Source organism: Sciurus carolinensis, chromosome 13, assembly GCF_902686445.1.
Source record: "Sciurus carolinensis chromosome 13, mSciCar1.2, whole genome shotgun sequence".
Classification (NCBI taxonomy): domain Eukaryota; kingdom Metazoa; phylum Chordata; class Mammalia; order Rodentia; family Sciuridae; genus Sciurus; species Sciurus carolinensis.
Window position 1 is genome coordinate 6,428,139 of NC_062225.1, and position 22,934 is coordinate 6,451,072.

The 22,934-nt window shown below is 43.4% G+C and overlaps 1 protein-coding gene and 1 non-coding gene across 2 annotated transcripts in view; one reads left to right on the top strand and one right to left on the bottom strand.

Moving 5' to 3' along the window:
- Tmem131 (transmembrane protein 131) overlaps positions 1–22,934 on the bottom strand; it is a 155,769-nt gene that overhangs the window by 68,062 nt on the left and 64,773 nt on the right. Inside the window, exon 4 of the mRNA XM_047522346.1 lies at positions 17,138–17,206. Within this exon, the coding sequence (XP_047378302.1) occupies positions 17,138–17,206 (69 nt within the window). The remainder of the gene's footprint in view (positions 1–17,137; positions 17,207–22,934) is intronic.
- Trnat-ugu (transfer RNA threonine (anticodon UGU)) lies at positions 19,379–19,454 on the top strand. Its single transcript has one exon. It is a non-coding gene; the product is annotated as a tRNA-Thr (tRNA).

Sequence of the window (22,934 nt, forward strand, 5' to 3'; positions counted from 1 at the left end):
TCACAAATACTTCAAAGATAATTCTGGTCGTAAGGATAAGTACTGGTCATTTAAACACCAAAATTATTAGACAAGTTCATATTCAACTATATTAAAATATCAAACTGATTAAAATGTAAAAATAAACATAAAATACATTTCACCGCTCAGCAAATACTTATTGAGTGTCTAACCTATGTTACCTGCTATGCAGGTGCTATGATACAGCAAAGCCAGTCTCAGCCCAGCGAAGCCTACACTGTAATGAGGAAGCAGGCAGGGTCCCTCTAATGCCACCCTATGGACTGTGAACTTCTCAAACTCCACTGCACAAGCTCTTCAGGTTGGGAGTAGAACCTTAGTGGAAAACTTGTATGAAGAGATCCTGTGAGCTTGGGACTTTTGAGATCCTTTTTTATGAATGAGGATATTGAGGCACAAAGTTAATTAATTTGCCCAAAGTCATACCAGGAACCTAGATATGAATATATGCCACCTTGGTCTAGACCAGGATCTCATGCCCAGGACTAGAGGGCCTCCTCTCTAGGGAACACGGAAGCCGCGCACGCGCGCGCGTACACACACACACACACACACACACACACACACTCTCTCTCTCTCTCTCTCTCTCTCTCTCTCAGAGTTGTCCCCAGGTCCATCTGAATGTTCCCCTGGAAATCTGAGTTAACAGTCTGCCCTGAAAGTGAAACCTAATGAGGTCCACTTAGTACTTCTGTAGCCATTCTTCTCAACTTCTACAGCATCAGAAAACTGCACATAAATTACATATTTTTTTCTTAGTGTTCTAGGGTTATTTCATTATCCTGAGCCTTCTCTCCCTGACAAGATTATCAGCACCCTGAGGACAAGGGATACGTCATACACTTCCTGCGTGCTGCCCATGATATCTAGCACAGTCCCAGGCATGTGAGAAGGGTATGGCGAGTGTGTTTGCTTGCTCTCGCTCTCTCTCTCTCTCTCTCTCTCTCTCTCTCTCTCTCTCCACACACACACACACACATTCCCCTCCTTATCGAGGTTCTCCCTGATCTGATCTTACCCAATACAAACAAGTCCGTCCTCAGTTTTCAGTCCCAGCATTCCACCAGGCTGGGTGCTTGTGCGTGACCCCAGGTCTTGGCCAACTGCTCACTCTTGTGTTTTTCTCCTTGACTTCTACACCAATTCAAATGCTTGTGTTCTAAGCCAAACAACCTTCTTTCACAAGGTCCATTTTTCATGCAACCATTTTAAGCCATGCTTTTTTAAATTTCATGTGCCCTGTAACTCAAGTTCAAGGTTTGTGTTTAAACCCCCACCCTAAGAAGTTGAAATTGCAGAGGCAGAACTGTGTTTTAACATCTGGTTCAAGTATCCACCATGCTTTTATCCCGCAAGTTCTGCCTCTACCTTTTCTTCCATTCAGTTGACTGCCTCTAATTTAAGACTTGGGAAAGTTGGTGAAACAGTGAGCAGATGATCAATTTTGCTAATTAAACAATGAATCAGGCTGTAGCTTTCTTCAAAGATGATAACAGCAGTACATATGGGCTCTCCTTTGCCAACAATGTGGAAAGAACTTGAAAGTTAGGAGGAGTTGTGTGTTCTGAGAAACAACAACAGGCCCAGGGAGGAATCCTTGGGGAACTGAAGGCCGCCTTGAACTGGCAGCTAGGAGGAAAGGGGGGATGCGGAGCAAAGGGCAGCCCAACTGACAGGCCAGGCAGAGGAAGGCTCTCAAACTCTGCCCCTCTCCACCTCCTTCCTGCTGTCTTGAGGCCATCAGAGCCTGCTTCTGCACCCTGGAACAGTGGGAAGGCTGGCAGGGGCTAGGACCTGAAGGTGGCTGTCCTTGAGCACTCTCCTCCAAGTCCTCTCTCTAGTCCTCCAAAGTCCTCAGGCTGGGGCTTACACGTTAGGAGGCCACCTCTGCCCAACAGTGCGTGTCTAAGCACCGTTTCAGAGAGTGGTGACAAATACGGGCCATCCAGTCACTCTCCACCTCTGGCGCCTCTCTGTTCTTAAATTCCCAAGAAGGGACAGAGGGCTTGGCCTTCCGCCCTTTCTTCTGCCCTTTCAGACAGCAGCTCACAAGTCACGCACTAAAATAACATGAGCACCATCAGATCGCATGCACTGTGTGGTGACAGACAGCAACGCCAATCGTGAGTCCACGACTGAACCTGTAAGAGGGTTTGTTCTTCCCCTCTCCGTCGCTGTCAGACTTGGATATTTTTGCATGAGATGTATGTGCCCTGCAAATATTTCAAACCATTCTGTGGATTGTCTGCTTTACTTTCTTGATGGTAATCATTTGGTGCACAAAATTTAAACATCTTTAAGTAATCCAATTTATATATTTTATCTTTTGTCACTTGTGCTTCTGTATCCCGACCTAGAAACAGAGGGCATAATCCAAGGTAATGGAGATATATGTCAATGTTTTCTTCTAATGGCTAATAGTTTGGTTCCATTACATTTACCTCTGATATATTTAGCTTAAGGATATAATTTGAATTAATTTTGAGGTATGCTGTGAGGTAGGGGACCAAATTAATTTTTTTTTGCATGTGGATAATTAGGTGTTCTAGCATCATTTGTGGCAAAAGACTGCTCTTTTCATTATGTTTTCTAGAACCACAAAGTCAACTGGCAACAAATGTAATGGTCTATTTCTAGAATCTAAATTCTTTTCCATTTATCTATGGGTCTCTCCTTTGGTGGTATCAGTGCCTCGGCTACTACTGCTCTGTAGAAAGTTTCTGATACTGGGAGGTGTGAGTCCTACAATTCTGGTTGCTGTTCTCATACCCTATTTTCCGTGTGAATTTTAAAATCAGGTTGTCAATTTCTGCAAAAAAGAGCTGAGATTTCAAGGGGACTTCACTAAATTGATGGATCAATTTGGGGGTACTGTAATCTTAATTTTTGTCTTTTGACTCATCAACCTGGGATGTTTTCCTGTTCATTTGTTCTTTAGTTTCCCATGGTAATGATTTCTAGTTTTTAGTATACAAGTCTTACACTGCTTCTGTCAGATTTATATTTAAGTATTCTTCTTGAGGTTATTGTAAATGGAATTGTTTTCTTAAGATTGTTCATTGCCAATGTACAAAAAATAGTTTTTTGTGTGTACTGATCTGCATCCCGTAACCCTAATAAGCCTATTAGTTCTAATAGTTTTTATTTTTCTCATGTGCATGCCTTAGGAATATCTACATACTCAGGCACAACATCTGCAGACAGAGGGGGCTTTATTTCTTCTTTTCCTGCAGAGTAGCTTTTGTTTCTTTTTCTCATCTCGTTGCCCTGGTCAGACCTGGGGTTTAACACTGAATAGGACTGAAAAGAACAGGCATCACTGTCTCGCTTTTGATTGCCAGGGGAACTTTTTAACTCTTTCAACAGTAGGAAGGAGTCAGGCTTCAGGTTTTCATAGATGCTCTTTATTAGGTTGAAGAAAGTCCCCTTCTATTCCTAACTTGTTGAGAATTATTATGAAAAGATGCTGCGTTTCCCTTTTTTTTTTTTTTCCTGTGCTTGATACCCCATTTCTACTTTCTTATATTAATATGGTACATTACATCAACTGATTTTCAGATGTTACATTAAACCTTGCATTCTTAAGATTAAAACCACTTGGTCATGGTGTACAATTCTTTTTATATGTTGCTGGACTCTGGTATTTTGTGGAGAACTTGTGCACCTATATTCAGAAGGGACAGTTGTATTTATTTTTTCTTTTTCCTTCTTGTAGTATCTTTGTCTCATTTTGGTTATAAGGGCAATACAGGCCAAACAGACTAAGTTGGAAAATGTACACTTCTATTGTTTAGGAGTCTGTGAATGACCAATATTAATTCTTCTTTATATGTTTTGTAGCATTCACCAGTAAAGTTATGTGTACCAGGAATTGCTTTCTGGGAGGTTTTTGGTGACTAGTTCAAACTCTTTAATTGCTATATGTCTATTCAGATTTTTAAATTTCCTCCTGGTTTTCTATTTCCATTCAGACTTTCTATTTGTTATTTCTACAGGCAAGATGTAAATGAATGGGTAGGAAGCTATGTTTCAACAAAACTTTATTTACAAACACAGGGGACACTGGAGGCTAGAGAGGGATGTCAGAAAGATGAGGGAATGGGAGCACCCAGATCCCCATACCCACTGAGACACCAAATCAACACACTGGAAAACCCTCTTCATGAGAAACCCAGAAACTAGTTTAAGAAGTCACCCCAAGTGAACTTGAAACCTGTTGCATCAAAGCTGGTAGGAAAATCTGGGCACCAGCTCTCTAGAGCCTCCACCCCCCGCACAGTGCAGAACAACAAGGTGGAAAATCCCAGCTTCCAACTTCTCCTGTGCAGAGAGGGTAGACTGGACCCCATGTCCAAAGTCTTGGCTTTTCAGGGGCCTTCCTTCCTGAGGCATGGATTCCTATCTGGTCTGAATCTAGGGGCCACTGAGAACAAAAGCAACGGTTTGTCCTTAGGAATATACAAGGCACATAGCACACTGATACAGGAGGCTCACAAGTCAGACAATACACTAAATTCTTGCAACTTTGTTTTGTAGGTCTGAAGTATTTCTAAATCAAAACTGGGGAAGTAAGTTGAAAAACAGGGAAAACTGACGTACTATTCAGAAGTGTGTGCATACGTAATACAAAAGTAAAGAAAATTTAGAAATGATTATAAGATTTGAGGGAAAGTGGTTAATTCTGGAGAGCAATGGAACTGTCACTAGGGACAGGTGCAGAACAGGGCCTAGGAGCTGACAAGTGTTCTTTCTCCAGGCGTGTGGTAGATGTAAAACCACATGTATGGCATGCATTTTTCTCTGTGTATTTATTTCACACAAAAAGGAAAAAAGGTAGAAAGAAGGTTATAGTGAAGTAATGAAAATACTCTGGAAAGTAACACAACTCTACAATTGTTGAGCACCATGTAAAACTGGAATCAAGCACTGATGGCTTTTTTTTCCCCCCCTAACTGCAGAGTGACCAGATGTCAGTAAAGGTGACTTTGCTATGTCAGCTAATTACTTGAGGTCGATGCAGTGAAAGGAGTTTGCTGAAGACCTGCATTTGAAGCCTGCATTAGGAAAATGCAACTTGATTTTTATAAATGATTCTTATCTAACCATCAATGATGGCTGGAATCTATTTAGTCAAATATGGAGCTCTGTGCACTGGGATATGATCCCTCAATAATCCGACTTAAAAAATACATTAGCAAATGCTATTGAACAATAGAATATTAGGGAACTCATTAGGTAACCATTACGGTGAATAACTCATAATGCATTTAAGTAAATGTCCAAGTATAAATATTGTCTGTTTCCTTATAAACTTGTCGAACGTTCTGGTTAGAATTTCACAGACCTTCTTGACAAAAGCCCTCAAATCAAAAGGGAAAAAAGGAGTCAAAAGTTGGTCAGAATTGCACGTACTCAATCTGACTCTTAACAGAGTCACGTACTTCACTTGCTTTTCGTGTACTGTACCAACTAAATCAAAATACAGTTTACCACAACGTTCCCATTTCTTCTGTAGCTTCATCTACGGCTCAATCTGGGACTCTCCATTTTCTGTCTTTTCTGGAATGGAATAAATTCTTTTTTCCATATTACCCAAAATATATATAGCAAGGTCCCAAAAATGTGTAAGTTAAGAACCCTTCACTGTCTTCTGTACACATATGACACCTCTAAAAAAGGTTGTGATACGTTTGCCTGCTTTATTTCATACACCGTTTGAGGGTTCTTTAAAGAGGTGTTGCTGAGGCTGAGGCTGAGGCTGCCTCTGAGGCCTAAACCAAGTCTGGCTTTCTGAAGCTGCAGACGCCACTGCTCTGCAGAGGCGGGGCAGAGGCTTCCCGGCCAAGGGCCCCACTGCAGCAACTCTCCCGGGAAGGCTGTGCCCAGGCCGCCCTGAGAGCTGGGATCCACGAACCAGTTTCTCTGCTTTACACAGGGAAGCAGAAACCTGGGCCAACGTCGCCGTCCCAGTCATCCCCAGGCCCACAGGGCAACCCAGCCACAGGGCTTAGAGAGTGGAACCAGGGCTGGGGTCCTGATCACGTGATGGAGGGCTATGGAAAGCAGGTTTGTAAGGACACTGCTGGCACTAATAAGCAGGACGCTAAGTACTCTCAGAACCCTCAAACAAGAAGCAACCAATCTGCTGAACTCCTAGAGCCCTCAACCAACTGGCTTGTGGATCCCAGAAGGTAATTCAGGACCATGAACCAGGTAAGGAGGTACAAACCCAGCTAGGGCCTCAAACTCCGGCCAGGATGCTACAGGAAGCAGCTGTCTGCAGTATAGCACAGAAGATAAAGTCTTCTTTCTTAAGCTTTATATAGACAAGGAAGAACAACAGAGAACAGAAATAAAAAATACCCTCCTTACAACCTAAAAGTTCACCACTTCTGTACTGTTTTTAAAAAATATGCTCAGTTACGATTCAACTAACATACAGGCTAAATATGTCAGTCAGTCGCTACCCTGTCTCTTAATGTTATTCCTTGTGTGACTTTAATTAGTACCAGTGAAGAAGAAAACAGGGTATAAGATGTACAGGTCTTTGAGGTATCTTAAAAAGACAGGGCTGCAGAGGGCCTGCAGCAAGGAGACAGGAGTCTGGAAGCAGGGGAGGATCAAAATGCCTGACCTGCACTGCCGCTAAGGCTGGCCTCGCCCTCTCTTCTAGGGAGCAGAGAGGAAAGGCCCTGGGCCACACCCCATGGAGATGAACCCTTGCTCAGAGGAGAAGGGTCACGTACTTAGGCTGTTCAAAAGAGACCTGGAGTAACAAGGACAGAGGGAGGGTGTGAGGAAGGGTGTCAGAGGCCACTCTAGGCGTGAGTGCCCGCACGGAGCAGGCTGCCTTTCGGTCTGGGCAGTGAACCCTGCAGGAAGCAGAGGGAGGCTCCCTGCCACCCTGTTCCCTGGGTGACATGTGCAGACTCAGGGCCATGGCACATGCTTACTTGTAAATATACAGTGCATTAATTTTCTGTGCTTTACAATCAATTGCCACAAACTTAGTGGTTTAAAGCAACACCATTTATTATTGCAGCATTCTGTAAAAATGGCTGTTATCTGCCGAGGGTCTCAGGCTTTGCCTCCAGGTGCGGGCAGGATGGGTTCTCATTTGAAGCTCACAGTGCTCTCTCTTCCAGACTCATTCAGATTGTTGGCAAAATTCAGGCTGCTCTCAGTCTCTTGCTATTGGGTTCCTCCATTTCCAAAACCAGTGTCAAGTAGCTCCTTTGCATCAAATACCTCTCATGCGTCAAACCTCCATCATTTCTTTTCTCCTAATTGCTGCAAACACACTTCGAAAGGCTCAAGGATTAGGCCAGATAATCTATCTGAAAGGCCAATTGATTTGGGGCCTTCATTATACTTTCTAAATCCTTGACAGGGACACCTGGGTTATTGTTTGAGTAATGAGGAGAAGGGGTGGGTAAGTACTTTATCAGAGGCCTGAAATTTTGCAGCCCATCTTAGAATTCTGCTGATCACACACAGCATGTGTGACCTGCTTGGCTGGACAGGTAGAATTTAAAAATAAAACAAAGTTCTCTAGACGCGGTCCAAGCTGGTCCTGTTTGTTTCCATTATTGGCTGCTCCAAAGACAGAAGGAGGCCCAAAGGGGAGAGTGTCAAGTATTTATAGACAAACCAGGCTGATGCAAGTGGACAGCTGTTCTCTGTGCTGCTGCAGCAGAACTAACAACTAACTGTCCTTATTCTAGAAGAGTCAGAGGCTCCAAAGAACTAGGAAGAAGCACTGTGATTAGAGACCAGCTTGGAAAATAAACTGCAATTTTGTGGTCAATGGCAAGTTTCCTATGCCACAGAAATATGACACTACAATGCCAGGAAACAGCTGGAGAAGTGGATTAGCAAGTGCCCTTAGACAAACCTTCTGAATGGCCGGGACACAGCACTCTGCTATACCCAGCTCTGGGCAGGAAGCTGGGCCAACTCAATACGCAGCACTTCATACCATTCAATTACCACAAAATCCTACCATCATCTCAGACACGCACTGGTGGAAAAGCTCTCACAAAAAGACTGAGAGCTAGGCACTGAAAACCAAGAAGGATCAAACAGCCCTTTAGAAAGGCCTGTGTGACCTCTCCAAAAATGCCAGAAGTCCTTAGGTGGAGATACCTTCATAAACTGAATTTACTTTGAGAATAAAGACTTCCGTTGTTTAGTGACAATCTTTTCAATGTCTAGTCTTGATGCATTAAGTAGCTATTTAAAACTCTGGATTTGAAAACAAGATTTTCTTCTCTTAATAATTATATAACCTGAAGAACTTGGGAAACCCAGTTTCCAACCGAAGCATCTTTTACGGCCTGCAATAAATGTTTGAAAAAAGGAGTTGTTATGGAAACAGAGAAGTATTTAACAGCATTGGTATAAATCAGTGGGGGAAGGGAAAGGGAGGGGAGGGACTGCTGCAGGGGGCTGCGGTGGGGAAGAAAGGGCAGGAGAAGCAGGCCTGAAGAGTCAATTTAAACAAAAGGATGAGGATGGAGGGGTTCATTTGATGAGTTTTCTATGAAGGCAATTCTAGATGGCAGGGATGATCGAGGTGGCAAGGAAGTCAGCGCAGGGTGGCTAAGCAGCAAAGGAACTTCACCTCTACCAAAGGTCTGGAATCCTTCGGCAGATGCCAGGAGTCGTGAAGACGCCGACCCCGCTGGTCATCACGACTGTGAACACACATCACCTGTTCCTCTCCCTGCACTTCTGGTACTCGGTCCTGGGGGGTCTCAAGCCCCAGTGATGTGCCCTCAAGGGCCTTCTGGGTCACATCTGGGCAAGTCAGCAGACAAGCCCACAGCCTCTCCCAGCCCTGGTGAGAAGGGACCACACATACTTCCCCACCAGCCTCGGCCCCAAATTCCAATAAAAGCCAAGCAAGTCTCCTTTCTTTGCTCTCTGAAGCCATTTTCAGATCTGCCTGGGAGCCTGCCATGGTATCTCCAGAAAATGTCATGATGTGAGTGAGTGTAGATGGTCCCCAAATTATGACAGCTCAGCTTAGGATTTTTCAACTGCACAACAGTGCAAAGACAATCAGTATTCAGTAGAAATCGTATCTTGAATGTGGACCTTTACTCAGCTCGGGCTACGTGGTCTGATTCCTTCTTGAGATGCTGGGCAGTGATAGAACAAGAGGGGGACCAACTGAGACCGGCGCTGTGCCATGCTGCCAGTGCTTTTTGGCTCCAGGTATTTAATAAATCCCACAACATGCAATGCTATTGTGAAAACGCTCTCTGCTAGATGACTCTGCCCAACTGTAGGCTAGTGTCAGAGTTCTGGGGACATTTAGGGAGGTGAGGCTGGGCTGGCGGTGTAGTTCAGTGTAGAGCAGTGCTTAGCTGCTAGAGGCCCTTGCAAAAAAAACAAAACAAAACAACAAAGAATGGAAAAAGGGAGGCCAGTCTAAGCTGTCGTCTGGGAGGTTAGGTGTTTGGGAGGTTACAGGGGTTTCTGGCTTCATGAGATTTTCAACTTACACTGGTTTATAGAGATGTACGCCCACTGCAAGTCAAGGAGCATCGGCTTAACAGACCACTTAAGACCCTTCTTGGTGCATGTACCTGCGCAACATGGGTCCTGTGACATGGGCCACACTTGGGGTGGGGATACCTCCCACCTCTGTGGGGCTAATGTGCGACCACGGAGGCAGAGAGAGGGGTTTCTACCTCGGCTGGGCAGGCTGGTTTTACGCAGCAGGGCTATCCACATTCTGCAGGACTGGCCCCTGGGGCTCAAAAGGCCAAGGAGTAGCTGCCCTGACCAACTCAGGAATGGCAGCTGGAGCTGTCCACTCTCGGATCCCCTTGCCTGCATGGTGGGGTGGACACTGACCTGGGCCGTGATCACCACACTCTACGCTGAGCTTGTTCACACCAGTGGAGCAGAAGCAAGCGCTTCCCGGTGGAGGGAAGCCGCAGGGGGCGGGCCTGCAGGCGTTCAGTGGGATTCCTGCCATCACTGCAGGAAAAGGACACTGACAGGGGCAGAGAATACGCCACCAGAGTGAGGCACACTCGAGGGCAGAGAGGAGCCCTGGGTGCTGGATAACGCAGACCCTTTGTCCCAAGGTGGCAGCTGCATCTCTGGCCTTTCTGCAGACTCATCGCATCCTCGGGACGCTTTCCAGCACAGTCACATTCTGCCTTGAATGAGTTTCAGTTAACCAGATTCTGTGACAACCAGACACCAATGGCCCTGACCGGACAGGGCCCAAAGGCACTCTATGGTGAGTGTTGATTTCATGGTCCATGTTAGTCACGCAGAATGCCCTGATTACCCGCTGGAGAATCAGGGAATGAAATGCCCCAATGACTGCCGTGTTCAAACAATTCAAAGATGACAAAAATACAAAGTAGACACAGCAAAAGCGTTCACCACTGCTGAATTTGTTAAGAATATATCCACTATTTGTTCCTTCCATTTTTCCATCTGTATAAAAACTCCCATTAAAAATTCCTGTTAGAGCCAGGTGTGGTGGCACCCGACTCAGGAGGCTGAGGCAGGAGGATCGCAAGTTCAAAGCTAGCCTGAGCAACTTAGTGAGGCACTATCTCAAAATAAAAAGGGCTGGGATGCAGCTGAGTGGTTAAACATCCCTGGTTCAAATCCTGTGAGAGGGGAGAGTCTATTCTCAAGGCATATGAATAGGATGCATGGAGCTCAGGAAGACCTCGGTGACTTCAGGAATGGTGTGGCGCTCTCCACCTGTGTGGCGGGCACCCAGGAGATCTGGAATTTATTTTTTGACTATAGGCAACCACTAAAGGATGCTTTTGTTTTGAGGGGGTGGCACGATCAGACTCCTCCGTTGATAGTACGGATCACAGCTGGAAGATGTCAGGTGTGGCCAGTGGACAGACATGAAGTGACTGGGGCCTGAAGGAGGAGAAAGAAGCCAACGAGGGCTGAGGACAAGTGAGAAGGCTTCCTCGCCGCTGCGATGGAGGAGGTGGGAGTGCTGGGCGGGCAGAGTCCAGGAAGCCTGGGCTTCCCACTGTACAGGGCCCACTCAGAGGCTGGAGCTCCAGCAGGACGTGCTGCGATGGCGGTGATGGTGGTGACACTTCACGGCAAGTGACCAGGGGCGACGGGGACCGGGAAATCACAGGCACATGCCAGACATGCTGGCTGACGTGAGGGTAGAGACAGGCAGAGGACAGGCAAAGGGACAGAAGCCCTTGAAGAGATGAGGGAGGAGGAGGCTCAGACCCGGGGGGCGGGGGGTGGACAAAGAGGGTGGTTCACAGGAGAGGAGGCCCAGAACGATCTGAGGGTGGAAGAGGTCAGCCGTGCTGTGCGCTCCCTGAGACAAGGAAGATCCGACTAAGAAGTGTCGCCTAACAAAAAGGCCCACGTAGGGCAGGCCCAGGGCTGTTAACTCAGCAGTTCACCAACCCAGTCAGGACACGGCTCTTTCCGCTCCTCCATCCTGTGAGACGCACTGCCCACATCTATCCCTGATGGCAGGATGGCGGCCCGATCCCAGGCACCACACAGACAACACCCGGTGGGGAAGAGGGTGCTTTCTTTCCTGTGTCTCCTTGAGGGTGCTTTCCAGAAGTCCCTCAGTATCACTGCCTGCAGATAACGGAGAACTGGGGTGTGTCTGTCCCTGAGCGGACCATGAACAAGAATGGGCTCACTACTGACTGGGATTACACGGGACCAGGTCCTGGGCCTGGGTCAGAGTCACTTTCCCTAAGGGTGGAAACATGGAAAGGCTGCAGTGACCAGGACGAAAGAAGTGGGGAGAGCGGGTGGGGCGGTGGCCTGGCATAGGCACGCTGTGCTCTGCTATTCTAATCTGATGTTTTTTTCAGTTAATATTCATTTAAGAAAGAGCAGGAAAGTTTGGAGGCAGAAAGAAATGTGGTCGATATGGGGAAAAAATTCAATCATCTAACAAGCTTTTTGTTTCTGAGAGTGAAAAAACCGTGCAGTAACTTTAAAAGAGAGCATATCATTAAATACCTCCAGATCTCCTTCAGCAATCAGCTACTTGCTGATGCCATTGGTAATTATTTTTGGCAGTGAAAATGTACAGTTTCATTTTCTTTGTCCTAAAACTGCTTTCAAGTTTCATAAAAAGAACCTTAGTTCTAAAATTGCTAAGCAAATTTTTTCAACCCTACCCCCCTTCCATGTTTTACAGTCAAAAGTACTAAATTTAGGAACCTCTTGGTTTATAACCACATGGTGGCTTTGACACCACAGTCCCCAGAATTCCTTTCCAGCTTGTTTCTGGCCAGTGTGTTATACACTCTGTTCTCTCCCGAGGGTTGCGAGACGGAGACAGGCAGCGGTGACTTTGTTGGTATACCTTCTCCTAGCTACTCAGTCTCATACTAATCCAGGTGGTGCGAGGAAGGATTTTGCAGATGTTTAACTAAAGCACCTAATCAGTTCACTTTAAATTAATCAAAGGGAGTTTATTCTAGGTGGGCCTGCCTATCAGTTGGAAGTCCTTTCCAAGAGAGCGTAGGCCTTGTGTGGGCTAAGAGACTCCAAACAGCACCTGGACTTGCAATCTGCCTTCCCCAGAGTCTTCCCTGAATGCCTACCTGGGGACAGTACCCAATAGTCCCTGCCCTGGGAGGTCCAGCCGACTTCTGGCCTTCCCTTCCTGGCTGCTGTCCATGTACAAGCTCTACTTGCTTAACTACTTCCCACAACCATATTAAGCCAACACCTCATGACAGACTATCCACATATATATAAACACATACTCAGACAAGCACATATAGAATCTTTAATCTTTGGCTGGTTCTGCTTCTCTAATTGAACAATTATACGCATGTGTTCAGAGCTGCCCACAACCCCTACCTTCTACAGATCTGCTTCTACCTTTGAGATAAAACACATTCCATTTCGCTGTTCTCAGGCTGGGTGCAGAAAGGTTTTAAAAAATGTAGAACAATGTCTCAGTTCATTCAGCTGCATTAACAAAACACCATTCAATGGTGTCTTATAAACAACAGAAATACCTTCTCACAGTTGGAGAGGCTGTGAATGTGAGATAAGGGTGCCAGCGATGGTCCTCTCCTGGTCTTCCTGCTACCCTCACACAGTGAAGAGCAAGGCAGCTTTACAGGCATCTTTTACAAGGACACTGACCCATCCCAAGAGCCCTGCCCTCTCTCAGGGCCCAATCGCCCGGCAGAGCCCCCTCCTACATCACCACGTTGCAGGTCCAGTCCAACACATGGATGGTGGAGGGCACACACTGGGAACACAGCCAAGAGATTTCTTTTTGTCTGTTTCCACTATTTTGGAGTCACATGTAAGTTTGTGACTTTAGGGACTTGCACTTCCCCTGTGCTTCAGATAATCTTCTACACTATGTTCCCTGACCCTGGTTTTTACTGTGCTGGAGTTTGTCCTTCCTTCCAGAGTTTCTCAGAGTTCATGAGATTTAATTTCTCTATGACCAAGAACCAGTCCCAATAAGGAATCCCATTTACTTCCTCTCTGGTCTGAGACAGTTCTTTTATTCTGTTCAGTTGCCCCTTGTTCATGACACCAAATTATTCTCTGGTCTAAAGGTGAACTAAAAACTTAATATTCTGGGTACCCCTTCATTCACGAAGTCTGCTGAAAAAACGGTCGTGGTTGTGTTTAAACCATTAACTTCAGCACTGATCACAAGAACAAAGCATTTCAAACAATTCCAAACAATAAATTAATTTAACAAATGTATTTATATAATTTGATTTTCTTTAAAACTGTGAAATAAAGTAACAGAAAAGTCAGTGGAATCTTTTAAAGTATGCGCAATATACAAAGTTAAAAAGCAGGTTATAAAATGGCATGTTCAGAAAATATGGTTATGTTTTTATAACTTAATAAATAGTGATGCTTAGAAAAGGACTCAAAAACCAAGCTCAAATTTAGTGTTTCTAGGTGTTTGGATTATCAGTAGTGTTTTACTTCCTTTTCCCCACCCCCACAAATAAGTGTTTTTTAAAGTTTACTACAGTGAGTGTACACTGTTATCATATCAAGCAACTCCTGTAAGTTCTGTGGTGATTTATCACTGTGGCCCAGCACAGGAATTCCTCACTAGCTCTTAAGGACCCACTACAGATGTGAAGGGGAATGTCTATAAACCCCTTCAACCTATACATAAGGTGTTGTATGTCAAACTGTGTGTGTGTGTTGGGAGACAGGAAGCAGGAATGTCCACAGCTTTCATCTATCCCAAAGAGATCCATGACACAAAAACAGTCAAAATCATCAATCCAGAATCTTGCTTGACCTTATCCCAATTTCTCCTATTTTGGGGGTGGAGAATTATTTGCTAGATTGACGGACAGTTAATTTGGACCAGTAAATTTCTAGTTTTAGTTAGGTATTTATTTCAAAATGAAATTTATCAAAGTTCCTCAGAAAACAAATACTGAAGCAAAAAAAAAAACAGTTGCATGTAACTTTCAAAAGAATATTTTGAGACTACTTACTTGTACCAAGTTTTTCAAAGTTGGAATTCTATTTATTTACTTACTTACTTACTGGTTGTGCTGGGGATCAAACCCACAGCCTCACACATGCTAGGCAAATGCCCTACCAAGAACCAGGCAAGAGCTACACCCACAGCCCCTCACTACTTTAGACTGCAGTCCTGATACTATGCACTGATCTCCTCTGCCTCCCTCCACCCCCATGACTCTTGACAAAGTGCCATAGACACTACTTAGTGCCACAGTCTTGGCATGGACTTGGCATGGACTCTATCTAATATGAACCACTCCAGAATAGGCGAAAACACAGGAAACAGAACAGTCTTGATTTAAAAAATAATGAACTCTCCTGATATACATCAAATATATTCCTTGTTTCATTGAATATGTTGCATTTGAAAGGAGACTGGGTGGTGTATTTCTGTAAGCAGATTAAGAACTCTATATTACTTGCAGTCTTAGCACTGTATCTATCTCAGTTCATTTTGTGCTGCTATCATGGAATACCACATTCTGGGTAATTTATAAAGAATAGAAACTTACTTCCTTGCAGTTCTGGAGGCTGGGAAGTTCTTGCTGTGTCTTTTTTTTTTTTTTTTTAAGATGTTGACAGACCTTTATTTTATTCATTTATATGTGGTGCTGAGAACTGAACCCAGTGCCTCACACATGCTAGGCAAGCGCTTTACCACTGAGCCCCAGCCCCAGCCCCCTTGCTTAACGTGGCAGAAGGCAGGCATCAGGTGGGGAGAGATGACCCACTTTAGACAGCAGCACTAACATCGCCAAAGGCAGAGTCCTCCTGACCCAATAGCCTCCTAAAGGGCCCACCTCTCCACTTGAGGGCTGCTTCCAATCACAGAACCTAATACTCTCGTACAGAACAAAATAGTGACTTACTTCCTATCCGAACATTACAGTCTTTAAACCCCAACACCACACTAGTCAATTTTACTTACATAATGGCTACTTCCAAATACTGATTACATCTAGAAGTGCACAAATAAATATGCGAACTTTTATATGCACCTCCGCCCCCAAATCCAAGATCTCTGTGGGAATGCAATCTCCAGAAAAGATCTGCTATCAAATATCTTTTAATTCTGATGCTAACTGCTCTACCATGGTTCTGTAAAAGTTAACTGATATATTTTAATTATCCTAGGTTTGAAACTATAAATTACTTAGTGTGTTTATTATAGTAAAAAGGGCTTTTACAGCATTAAAGAAAATTGTAATTTTCATCTGTTGAGCAGAATAGATATCCAAGCATTGACACAATAAAAATCTGAGTAAATGGCAGTGAAACAAAAACAACTATCTTTCTAAGTAAGGAAAAGAGCAATTTTACAATGTACATCAACACTTTAACAATACTCAGAGACTCTGACTCAGTGATTTTATTCCTGGAAATCTAGGCTAAGGAAATAATCTAATATATCTACCTACCTAAAAATTTAAAAAACGCTTTAGCCTTTAAGCATAGACACTCACTACAGCAATGGCAGAAAGACAGAAAGAAAACAGAAAAAAAATCAAAAAACAAAAACAACCTATATGCCCAAGAATGAGGGAATAAATAAACTCACAGGACTGCTATGTAGCACATAAAATTTCATATAGGACAAGCTTATAACACACAGAATTACTTATGTTAATGAGGGAAAAAGATATAAAATTGCATAGTTTGTTCATACCCGAGTAAAACACACTGTCAAATGCATCACACACATACACAAGCAAATTCCAAACCCTACTGTTTTCCTATTAGGGGATTCTAATTAGTGCTGCTGTAACATACAGCTGTCTCTTGTCCCTTTTAAAATCCTTTCGCCCTGCTAACTTACCAGGTTGACACTGCTGTAATAACTGTGTCACTTAAGGTGCTCTCCTCAGCCACCTGCTAGATCAGGTTGGAACCCAACAGAGTAAATCTTGTTTCTCCCTCAGTTCCTGAGATGTGTGAAACCTGAGTCCCTGACGCAGAAGGTGAGTATGGTCTGAAGAAGCGATTCTGTTCTTGGATCAGGTTTGTATGCAGCCTCTGCTTTTGTTTGCCATTCTGGGTTAGTGATAGTATTTGGTTGGCACATGCATGTAATCCCAGTGACTGTGGAGGCTAAGGTAGGAGAATTGCAAAGTCAACTTAGTGAGACCCTATCTCCAAGTAAAAGGTAAGGGCTGGAGCTGCAGCTCAGGGAAGCACCCCTGGGTTCAATCTCAGTGCAGTGTTTAAAAAAAAAGAAAGAAAAAGAAAAAAGCATGTGCACCAAGCAAATAGTGTATGCTTCTGCACACAAGAAAACTTTTAAATAATAAGAATGGAAATGAAGTGCTTACCAGAAAAGATAACCTATTAAGTTTTATGCTGCTTCTGAAGATATGATTCTCCGAACCAAAGAGTACAACATGGGTATATTTTCAAACGTTCTGAGTCCGTACTGACTCCTAATAGTTGTTTCCCAGTATCAAACTAGAATTCAACATTGGGTTCCTGCTGACTTGAACACGACTTTCTCACATAGATAACACAGGCCAATCCACATGTTTCTCATGTAGATAACAAATACATGTAAAATAACATGAGAGTTTAACAGAAAAATAGATTCTAAAAATGTTAAACTTACTGTTCGTGGAAGTCCAGCATTGGTGGCTCAAATCTGATGGGCCTGCAATTACCGCGGTACAGGGATAAACTGTAATTGAAGAGAAAAGAGTTTAAGAAGTAATTCTTCAAAACACACATTTCCCCAAATAGTAGTCAAAATACTTGGGTTTTGTACTGAGAAAGTATCTTTAAGGAAAGTGGGGTCTAATGTTCTATTAGGATATGTACTGATTTTTTTTTAATTAGAGGAAATAAACAAATGTTGTGTCTGAAAAAATAAAAATAAAAGGGAAATATTTTTTCTACTCAACCATGTGTGAAAAAAAAATGCTCAGGTAGACTGGTGGAATGCATTTGGTTGATGCAGTTGGTAACAGTATACTTTAATGCTGATACATATGTAACAAATACTAAGTAGTAGATACAATGACATATGCTTGGCAGACATCTGGGGACAAAATCATGATCACATTATAACTACAGTGGTAGAAGACTAAACATAAATGAATTCTGGGATAGAAATTCCTCAGAACTGAAACATCTGATCTAGGAGTCTGGGGCCCACCGCTCTATGATGTCTGGGCTTAAGTATGAGTATCTTCCCTAACTACCCCACCTGACGTAGGTGGGGTACGTCACTTCTAGTGAGACAGACTTCTGCAGAGCGGCCACAGACACCACCATAACCCACCGTGATGGGGGGGGCGTGCCTGCATACCTAAAGCCAGCTGCTTCTGCCCCTGCCCAGGTGGAATGCAGCCGCTACTGCAGTTTCCCAAGGTGGCCTGGCTCTGTGCCTGAGAATGATGCCAGAGCAGGACCCCTCTGAGACTCAACTGCTTTATTTCCATCACAGCCAGAGCTCACAAGAACACACGCTTCCAAGCGGCACGGGGACTCCCTGCAAGACGCTCAGGAACGGCGGCAGAAATAGACTAAGACATCCTCAATACACAGGAAGTTTGGCTTTAATTCAACCTTATGAAGATTAAGTGGTCCTGATTAGTAGAAATGAGCCGAAGTAACAGCCCGAGTGTACTTTCAGCTCTACCAATTTGGAGTCTTCCGCTGTGCTGACTGATCATCTCATATGGTGAACAAAAAAGTTGATGCAGAAAAGAGAAAACATCCCACATACGATCATACTTCGGTAAAGACGCTGGGACCAGAGAGCACAGTTCCTTGCAGCACAGATGCCACGTGCAGCTGTAGGTATGAGGTCTACTCCCTTACTTTCTTGCCCTTCTGGGTGCTGCAGTGTGACAACACTCTGACTCCTTGAAAACGAGATGCTACTCAGCTCATCTGTTTTAAGAGTGTTGAACTCAAAACTGCACATCTGAATCAAGAAAAAGTGAAAGTGCTGCATAAAGTAACTGTCTACGTTATTAATTCATACATATAAACAACCTGTGTTAGGTGCTGGAAGTACAAACAAAAGTAAGAAAAATTTTTTTTCTTCTTACAAAACCAAGAGTCTACTGTGCACGTGGAAAATGGAAGTGTCTGAAGTGGCCAGGCGGGGTGAAGAAGTGCACACCCCGTTTGTTCAGCGCGAAGGCGCCATGGGGAGACAAAGACAAGTCAAGCCAGAATAGTGGGGCATGTCTGGACTCCAGAAAATCAGGAGGCTGAGTCAGGACTGCAAGCTCAAGGCCAGTCTCAGCAACTCTGCAAGACAAAGTCTCAAAATAAGAAATAAAGGAGGCTGGGGAAGCAGCTCAGTGACCCCGGGCTGTAAACAAAGACAAACAGTGGTTGCTATGGTTAGAACTGAGAGTGCCTCTCCTAGACAGAGGCAGAGACCTGAGTGGTGGCGACCGCAGAAGAGGGATGCACCTGGCAACGGAAGAACAGGGGGGCTGAAGGGACCTAGTGCAAGGGAGGAGGAGGAAGGAGCTGAGGCCAAGGCACCAATGCCACACCTCCTTGAAGGAGCATGCTTCAGTCCACGAATAACAAATGGCCTCCACAGTGTTTGAGTAAATAAGCAACACGCCCTGACATTCTTCAAGAGCTTAATTCTGGCTACTGTGTGAAGAACAGATTGTGGCAGCCCAATAGGGGAGCAGGGAGCTGCTGCTGGGTTTCAAGCAAGAGGTGAGCACATCCCTGGTGACCACAGGGGAAGGTAACCGAGAAGCAGCTGTTTTCAGAAAATATTTGCAAGTTAGAGATAACACATTATGCCAATGGCTTAATTCTGGACTGCGAGAGGAAAAAAAAGAGAGGAATCAAGAATGACATAGTAAGGGGGGTTGGGGAGATAGCTCAGTTGGTAGAGTGCTTGCCTTGTAAGCACAAGGCCCTGGGTTCGATCCCCAGCACCCCCCCCAAAAAAAAGGATGACATAGTAAGATTTTGGCTGGATACACAGCTGGGACATGGGAGGAGGGGCTGGGAAATGGATGGGTAGACAGGGTTCAAGGGTATGTAAATGCCTCAAAAATTTAAACTTGTTGGTGGTTGAGCAGGCAGGTGGACACACCGACTACTGTGTACATGAAATCAGGAATTTCACGTACGGATCTTACAACCAGACATGTTGGTGCGTTTGTCTTAACAGTCTGTCTATATTCTAAGATTTAGTCCACTCTTGCTATATGAGTTGCCAAAATGAGCACTCCTCTGTATTATCCCTGTAGACAAATCATCTGTAAGGAATGACGATTCTACTTCCTTTCAATTCTTAGATCTTCTTTGTTGTTGTTTATGCTTTGTGCTAAGTTTTCCCATAAAATACTCCACAGAAGAGGTGCCCACCAATTTTTACTGATATTTTCAAAGTGCTCATAGACTATGAGAAAGAGGATACAATGAATAAAAGATAAGCCTCTCATAAATAAATGCATATTTCAGAACAACAGCAGATCTACATCTAAAGAACAGTTTAATATTTAAGTGGGTCAATAGAAGCTGACACAGGCGTAATCTTGTTTAACAAAACCAAAAATGCAATAACACAGCTGCCACGTACCCATAGCTGGTGGGAAAAGTGCTGCTGTGCCGACTTAGAGGAGAGACAGCACTGCTTAGTGCTCGAGCAATAGAAAGCGAATGTCTGCACATAGGTAATGCTGAAAACACCTGGGAAGAAGAGAAAGGACACCTCCACCGCCTGCAATGCGACAGTACTGGAGACACCGTAACAGCACGGTGTGTGCCATTATGCTTCTGCAGTGGTTATTTACTCTGAAATTCCATAATGTTTTAATTTTTTGCTAAAATGCTACTTGGGGATAAGAAAATGAATGAAGACTAGTTTCTGACCTCCAGCTAGGAAGCAACTGGGGTGATACATGAAATCCTGTGGGAAATAGTCCCCGCCGCTTGGTGAATTGTCAGGTCAAAGCTAAGCAGGCAACTCCCAAAAGAAACATAGGGGGCTTTCTAGGAGCTCCAGGAATTTATGTAAGCTAGGAAACTCAAAGTGTTTTCCTGGGATCAGTTACTACCTAAACAAAAGGCCCTTGTCAGCCCAGTATTTTTTAAAGAATGGTTTGTGGTTCACCCAAATCTAAAACACCCAGAATGCTTGTGGAAATGCAGATGACGGAGCCCACCCACAGAATCTCAGTCCCCACATCCAGCACCGAGCTCAGACACCTGCTGGTAAGCGCATGCTCACATTTGGGAATGGCTACCTTGCACCTTGAGGTACAAATGAGCATCAGAGACTCAGTCTGTGGTTGTGGGGGGATTAACAAGCAGAACTTCCAACGTCACCAAGAGTTTCAAGTGGTTCCAAATGCTGTTTTTATTAAAGTCTGCCAAATAAACAGTGACTTAAGAGAAGTGAACAGAACCTCTCCTATATAATATTCTCCTATAAATACACTGGAATTTAAATTTTTATTTCCCTAATAACGTTGAATAGTTTTTCATTTGTTTGAAAAGATATCTATTGTTCAATTATGGGTTTTTTTCCTTTATTTTTTTTTCAGTGCTGGGGACTGAACCCAGGAGCTCACAGATGTTAGGCAAGTGCTCTTACCACTGAGCTACACCCCAGCCCCAATTAGATACCTTTAAAGCAAAACAAAACAAAAACGAAACAAAAGAACGCTATCTGTTCAAAGTTTAAGAACTGGGATATTCGTTACATTAAGATGTAAGAATTATGCTTGTCCTAGATGTGCTTTTTTTTTTTTTTTTTTTTTTTTGATCTGGTACCGTGAACATTTTCTCCTGGTTCTTGGCTTGTCTTTCTCTATTATTAATGGTATCTTGAAGAGTATAAGTTTTTAATTTTGATGAAATCCAATTTGTCATTTTTTCTTGAATACCATGTGCTTTTAGTGTCTTAAGAATAAGTTTGCCCAGGTTGTAAATCATTCTACCAGAACACTTACATTTTATTCTAAAAAAGTTTTATACCTTCAGCTTTTTGTGTACAGGTGAATTACTGTCCATTTTAAGTTAATTTGGGGGCATGGTGTGAGTTACGGGTTAAAGTTCATTTTTTTGTTTTGCTCTAGTAGGTTAAGTACGATCTGTGAAAAGACCATAACTGTACCACTGAAAGACCTGAGCATATTTTTGTCAAAAAAGTTTTAAACTAGGTCTTCAAAATAGATGTTTAATATTCTCAATTTAGTTATTCTTTTCAACACTTGTTCGAGCTATTCTAGGTGCTTAACATTTCCATATAAATTTTAAAGTTAGCTTGTCGATTTCTACAAAATTATCCATTGGCTTTTTAATTAGAATTGCGTTTCATCTAAAGTTCACCTGGGGAGAATGGACACCTTAACAACTTTCCAGCCCATGAACAAGAAATCTCTCAAACTGTCTAGAACTCCCTTAATTACACCAAGAAAAATCATATTGTTTAGTGTACAGATCTCAAAATTGTTTTGCTAAGTTTATCTCACTGTACGCAATGGGTTTTGATGCTATTGTAAATGGCATTTTTCTTTGACATTTTTGACTCTTGCACTTGTTATAAAGAAACTGAAGTTATTTCTGAATGTTGACTATACATTTAGTAAGATTGAAGGATATACTTATCTGTTCTCACAGCTTTTCTGGTGCGTTTCTTAGGATTTTCTATGTATACAGTCATGTTGTGGGCAACTCTTTTCCTTTTTCCTTTCCAATCTGCTGCTGCTTCTCTCGTCAACTGTCTGTGCAGTAACTCGCACATGCAGTGTAATACTGAAGGGAAGTGATGAAGGTGGACATCCTTGCCACTGTCCTGGTCTCAGAAAGCCAGCACTCACTTTTCCCCTGGAGTGCTATGTTGGAGAAATTCTTTTCTGTGCTTAGTTTGCTGAGCATTTTAAGTATGAACAGATGTTGGATTTTTTCTACTTCTATTCAATTAGGTGGCATTTCCCCTTTGTTTTGGTTATCAGGGGAAAAGTGAACTGACTGACTTTCAAATGTGAATTGATCTTGCGTTCCTGGGATAAAACTCTTTTGGTCATGCTGTGTATTTCTAGATTCAGTTTGCTAGCACTCTCTTCAGAATTTCTAAATATATGTTCATATCTTTACCAATCTAGGGTGAGGTTTACCCACTGTATTATGTTTATCCAAGAATTGGTTTTTACTTACATTGTTCTCATTTTCCCATTTTCTATTTAACTGATTTCAAATATGTCCTGTATTTTCTTCTTGCTATTTAGTTTGAAGTTGATATTCTTTTTCTGTATTAAAAATGTACACCATTGCTTTTCACTACTTCTGCTTGTCTGAAACAGGATGTAAGTTTCTCTCGAGGCAACACTGGCTACACCTGGTGAACCTGACACCCGGTTCTGTGGCTGGATTGCAAGTCCCCTTCACATGTTGAGGCCCTACCTCCAGTATGA